The sequence below is a fragment of the Helianthus annuus genome, chromosome 1, assembly GCF_002127325.2.
Source record: "Helianthus annuus cultivar XRQ/B chromosome 1, HanXRQr2.0-SUNRISE, whole genome shotgun sequence".
In the NCBI taxonomy this organism is placed as follows: domain Eukaryota; kingdom Viridiplantae; phylum Streptophyta; class Magnoliopsida; order Asterales; family Asteraceae; genus Helianthus; species Helianthus annuus.
This window is the reverse complement of record NC_035433.2, coordinates 89478945-89484876: the sequence shown is the minus strand read 5'-3', so window position 1 is coordinate 89484876 and position 5932 is coordinate 89478945. Positions and strand designations below refer to the sequence as shown.

The 5932-nt window shown below is 43.4% G+C and overlaps 1 protein-coding gene across 1 annotated transcript; it reads left to right on the top strand.

The window, feature by feature from the left end:
• The first annotated feature begins 961 nt into the window (after positions 1–961).
• Positions 962–4243, top strand: LOC110927235 (uncharacterized mitochondrial protein AtMg00810-like). Its single transcript, XM_022170888.1, has 3 exons — positions 962–1138; positions 1205–1388; positions 3270–4243. The coding sequence occupies exons 1-3, from the start codon at positions 962–964 to the stop codon at positions 4241–4243; spliced, it is 1335 nt and encodes a 444-aa protein (XP_022026580.1).
• Positions 4244–5932: the final 1689 nt, after the last annotated feature.

The following is a 5932-nucleotide window of genomic DNA, read 5'->3' as shown; positions in this document are numbered from 1 at the left end:
CAACTCACGAAGGGACAATCTAGAGTTGCTGACTACGGACGCAAATTCAAACATATTTGTGATCGGTTGTCGGCAATCGGTCATCCAATCGATGAACACGACAAGCATCACTGGTTCTTGTGTGGCCTTGGCGCCGCATTCGAAACCTTTTCTACCTCCCAATGAACCGTTCTTCCTCGTTCCTCTTTTCGTGACTTGCTTGCCCAGGCCGAAAGTCATGAAATCTTCCTTCAATCGATCCATGCTTCTCTGCCACCACAGGCTGCCTTCATAGCCCAGGAATGTCGCACCGGCTCCTGCACTCGTTCGGGTCGTAATTCCAACTACCGTGGCCCGTTCCGCCCCTCTGCCAACCGTGGAAAATCGAACGGCTCTCGCCGACCACCCCACTGTCAACTCTGCAGAAAAGAAGGACATTATGTCGGTTCTTGTCATAGCCTATCTTCGTTTGCTCAAAAGGTGAAGATGCATATCCGAGTCTGAACTTAATAAACTGACGGACCGAACAACACCTGGACGGACACTCCAAAGATGTCCGTACCGCATATCTCCGAGGACGAACCTCTGTTTAAGTGCGTCTGGACGGATGACGTCATCACAATTGACCATTATAAATACCCAGTTCAAGTACACTGCCAAGTACGATTTTCTGAACCTTCGTCCTTACTTTCTCTCTCTATTTTCTCTCTCTACCAATACTTATCCTCACGCCGGAGGGTGGTCGCAGAGGGGCCCTCCCATCTCTGCGACGAGCCTAACGGTTTGCTGTTTTGCAGGTGAAGGTTTCAGTTCTCCTACAAGATCCGAACCCCCATTTACAGGCTCCGACCTTTTGATCTGATTTTTGGATCTTCAAAAGGCAGCCCCTCTTGATGCAAATTTAGCACAGGCATTCCAAGCACAGTGCCACCTTGCTCCGGATTCTCCAGATTGGACCACTGATACGTGCGCCACCGGACACATGGGTCAGAATGAAAATGGCCTTGACAATGTTCTCCCGAATAACGGTAATGGTCCTGTTATTTTTGGAAATGGTCTTTCCTCACCGGTTACTCACACCGGCACAGCCCGTATAAATGACCATATTACTTTATCAAATGTCCTTGTCGTTCCGAATCTCACAAGAAACTTGCTTTCTGTTAGTAAATTAACTAATGACTATGTTGTTGATGTTTTGTTTTCTAACACATTCTTTCATATTCAGGACCGAAAAACTAAGACGGTCATTGCCCAAGGAACCTGTGAAAACGGTCTCTACGTTCTTTCTCAGAGTCATAAAGCCTTGGTTGCTGCTTTGCAAGTTCCTCATCTTCGAGCCTCCGTGGACAAATGGCATAGTCGTTTAGGCCACGTTGCTTTTGATGTTATTTCTAAATTAAATAAACTTGGTCATTTGTTTGTTACCTCTTTATTACCGAAACCAGGAATTTGTTCGTCTTGTCAATTATCTAAAACTCATCGTTTGCCATTTATTGAAAATGATCAACGTGCTTTTAATGTTCTTGATTTGATACATTGTGATCTTTGGGGTCCGGCACCCATTCCATCCATTGATGGATATTTATATTATGTCATATTTGTTGATGATTTCTCTAGATTCACATGGTTCTATCCACTAAAAGCCAAATCGGATTTCTTTACAATTTTTAGTGTATTTTTACCATTTGTACAAAATCAATTCTCATGCACCATCAAAGCTTTCCAAAGCGATGGTGGCACCGAATTCACCAACAATAGAGTTCAACAACTCTTACGACAAAATGGCATTCAACATCGGTTGTCATGCCCCCACACCCCCAACAAAACGGTCGAGCCGAGCGTAAGCATCGCCACATCACTGAAACGGGCTTAGCGATGTTGTTTAACTCGCACTCTCCGGCTAACCTTTGGATTGATGCGTTCACATCTGCCACCTTTATCATAAATCGGCCCCCATCCTCGGTTTTATCCAACAAATCTCCTTTTGAAGTTTTGCTTCACAAACCACCCTCCTATGCCAACTTTCGGGTATTCGGGTGTCGTGTGTTTCCCTATCTACGTGATTACTCAAAACACAAACTACAACCTCGAAGTGCCTCGTGTGTTTTCATCAGTTATAGTCCCAAACACAAGGGCTATCGATGTCTTGATCCTTCCACATCTCGCGTATACATTACTCGTCATGCTCAATTTGACGAAGAAACGTTTCCATTCAGCGGATTTGTCCCTCCGGTTGACAAAGCTAAGCTTGTTTTCTCAAATTTTGATGATAGTCTTCCAAACCCCACTCCCATTCCACCCACATCTTCACCACAGCCCAAAATCATTCCTCCATCACCTTCTTGTCCATGTCCTATTGACTTTTCTTCCCTTCAACCGGTCCACCAACCCATCAACCATCAACCACCAACCTCAAACACCTCCATCAACACCCCTCTGCCAACAGGCCCAAACCCCACCTGTCGCTATTCAATAGGCACAAACCCCACCTGATCCGCCCACTCCGGCTTCCATCCCACAATCTGAACCCAACCCATTCTTTGAGCCCACTTCAAATTCCTCTGCTGGCCCACATGCGGCTGCTCCTTCTCAATCAGTGGCCCCTTCGGCTACCCCATCCACATCCGTTCACCCCATGACCACACGATCCAAAGCCGGCATTTTCAAACTGAAGCACGTTGCTGATTTATCCATTGCTTCGGACTCTCCCTTACACTGTGCCTTACTTGCATCCCAGGATCCAAAAGGATACAAGTCTGCCTTAAAACAACCACAATGGGTTAATGCTATGAACGTTGAAATAAAAGCTCTTCTCCAAAACAACACCTGGGAATTGGTTCCACGACCATCCTCTCATAACATTATTGGCTCGAAATACATTTTCCGAACTAAATATAAATCTGACGGATCCATTGACAAATACAAGGCTCGGTTGGTGGCTTAGGGGTTCACTCAAATTCCCGGTCTCGACTACTCTCACACTTTTAGCCCGGACGTTAAAGCCTCCACCATTCGGGTCGTTCTTGCCCTTGCAATGAGTTACCAATGGCATTTACACCAACTCGATGTTAACAATGCGTTCTTAAACGGTCACTTGCCCGAAACCGTTTACATGGAACAACCCCCGGGGTTTCTTGACCCAAACCACCCCCATCATGTATGTCGCTTAAAAAAGGCCTTTACGGGTTGAAACAAGCACCTCGGGCTTGGTTCCAACGCCTTAGCTCTTTCCTCGTCTCTCTCGGTTTTCAATGTAGTGTGCCGATCCATCCCTTTTTGTATACAAAAAGGAGTCTACCATCCTTTACTTCTTGTGTACGTGGACGACATCATCCTAACCGGCAACAACGAAACGATCATTTCTCGTTTCACCTTCCGTCTTCACAAGGAGTTTGCAATAAAAGACTCGAGCTCTCTTAACTATTTCCTTGGTCTCGAGGTCATTCATTCGTCATCCGGCCTCTTTCTTACACAGTCCAAATATGCTCGGGATATTCTATCGCGTGCCGGTCTATTAGAGGCAAAACCGGTGGCTACTCCCCTTTCCACCTCGGATGTATTCTCTTCCGATGGTATTCCGTTTCATGACCCCACCTACTATCGCTCATTAGTCGGAGCTCTTCAATACCTAACCATCACTCGACCTGATCTCTCCTATGCGGTTAACCAAGCCAGTCAATATCTTCAGAATCCTACCACCTCTCATTTTCAGTTGGTCAAGCGAATTTTACGGTACGTTAAAGGTACTCTATCTTATGGTCTTACCTTTGACAGACCACCTTCACCAACTTTAGTCGGCTATTCTGATGCCGATTGGGCAAGGTGCATTGAAACGCGACGTTCGACATACGGTTACTCCATCTATCTCGGTGGTAATCTAGTTTCCTGGAGCGCAAAGAAGCAGCCTACCGTTGCTCGGTCAAACTGTGAATCCGAATATCGTGCAATGGCGAACACTACAACAAAAATTATATGGCTAACTCACCTTCTTCGTGAACTTCATGCCCTTCCTTCTACACGTCCAACAATTCTATGCGACAACAGGAGTGCACTTTTTCTCAGTCAAAACCCGGTCTCACACAAGCGAGCCAAGCACATTGATATAGACTACCATTTTGTTCGAGAGCTTGTTTCATCCGGTCGTCTACACACTAAGTTTGTACCAACCAATCTTCAAGTGGCGGATATCTTCACTAAAAGTTTACCAAGACCTTTGTTCGAGAAGTTTCGCTTATTGCTTCGTGTGGGACCACCACCTTTTTGATTGACGGGGGATAATAGACGATAATTTTGTATTATATTTAGTTGTATCTTTTGTATTTAATAGGCAGTTATTGAGGGAGATTTACTCTCCTTTTTTATAGGTTTCTTTTGTGTATTTATAGAGGAGGTTTAATAATATTAAAATCACTTTTTCCCATTCTCTCAGTATTGTTTCAGAAGAGTAAACAAGTGTGTGTTAAGAGTAAGAGAGTCAGGGAGCTGATCCTTAAACCTGGAAGTGAATGTATCTATTTATAGCCGAAGGAAAAAAAGGAGATTATGGACTGATGGGCCTTGGCTAGCTGTCGTCTTCGAGAAATATCCATTTGATCTGCTCTGGCAAGACAGCGACATTTGCAAGACTAGAGTTGTCGTCACGCAACTCTATTGGCACCACCTCATCGACTAATTGTACCTTTTGTCGGGCCTGTCGTCAGCCGCTTCATGGAGATCGTGGGGCAGTGTTTGGGGACCTGTGAGTGGCGCCACGTAGCGTCTTTTTGTACTTGTCCCCTGCACGATTCTTCTGTCGTGGTGACTGCCATGGCAAAGTCTATTGCGACCTGATTTGTTGCATGAATCTGTCCATAGCCATGCTTGTACGAAATGTGTTGGTATGGTCTCGTGTGCGTGTATTCATGCCCGCCATTCGGGACCATACCCCTTCAATATCGACACTCGATATAGCAACCGAAAAAAGAACAATTCAAAAATAAACGCGTGATAAGTCCAAAAGGATTTACATCAATTAAAATTTAAAACCACAATAAACAAACGAATACCATTAATGGTTGGTACGACCAATATCGGTATTGATGTTTTTCGATGGATAGTAACTCAATTTGTTTTAAAAAGAAATAAAAATATTGTGTGTTTAGTTTTTGTAAAAAAAAAAAAAACTAACGAATGAACTCAAGCCAATTGGCGTGTAGGTTAACGCAGTGACTACCACATGCTCAAAGATGACCGGCTCTTGGTTTTGATAAATAAAGAAAGTATTTTTTTTTTTTTGAAAGGCTAATTTCTTTAAATCATTGTGGTATGTGAAATTTGAACCCAAGACTTTTCTTTTCTCAATCTAGGTGTTTTAAAGGTTTTGTCTTTGCCAATTGACCACCATCCCATTGGTAATAAAGAAAGTAATTGATCGTTTTGTTTTGTAGTTTTAGGATAGTCAAAAGGTTATTAAGGTGATTTGCCATATTTTATACTTGATAATTAATTTTTTTTTTTACACAACACAATGACAAAAAGGGTGTTCACAAATAGATACCAACTCAAAAAAGGGTGTTCACTTGCTCCCTTTATCGTCACATTCCGCACATACTAGTCTTTTACTCCTTACCTTTCTACATTTACCCACATACTAGTAATTTAACAAAATATGAGTATGTAATAATCAATGTTTTAACACAATGAAAAGAGAAAAGATGAAAATAATTTTATTTTTTCTTCATAAACTATAAAGTAAAAATATATCTGTAATCAATCACCTTTCTATATAAAGCTGCTCATTGGCGAAGCCACGCCCCCCCCCCCCCCCCCATTTTTCCGAAACCGGGGGGCGGCATACACTAAGTTGCGCCCCTGCCGAAGACTCACTGCGGTAAAACCCGGTTCGGCTTGGTTTCAAATTGGCGACCTCTAGAGAGGCCTAGTTCTAAACTTCATTACCACCACCAATATCCTT

Bases quoted from the DNA above. Each gene is read 5' to 3' on its own strand.
- LOC110927235 (XM_022170888.1), top strand. From the start codon at position 962: ATGGGTCAGAATGAAAATGGCCTTGACAATGTTCTCCCGAATAACGGT. The intron at 1,139-1,204 runs GTTAGTAAATTA...TTTCATATTCAG, and splicing joins TCACAAGAAACTTGCTTTCT to GACCGAAAAACTAAGACGGT. The intron at 1,389-3,269 runs GTCATTTGTTTG...GTATACAAAAAG, and splicing joins TTCTAAATTAAATAAACTTG to GAGTCTACCATCCTTTACTT.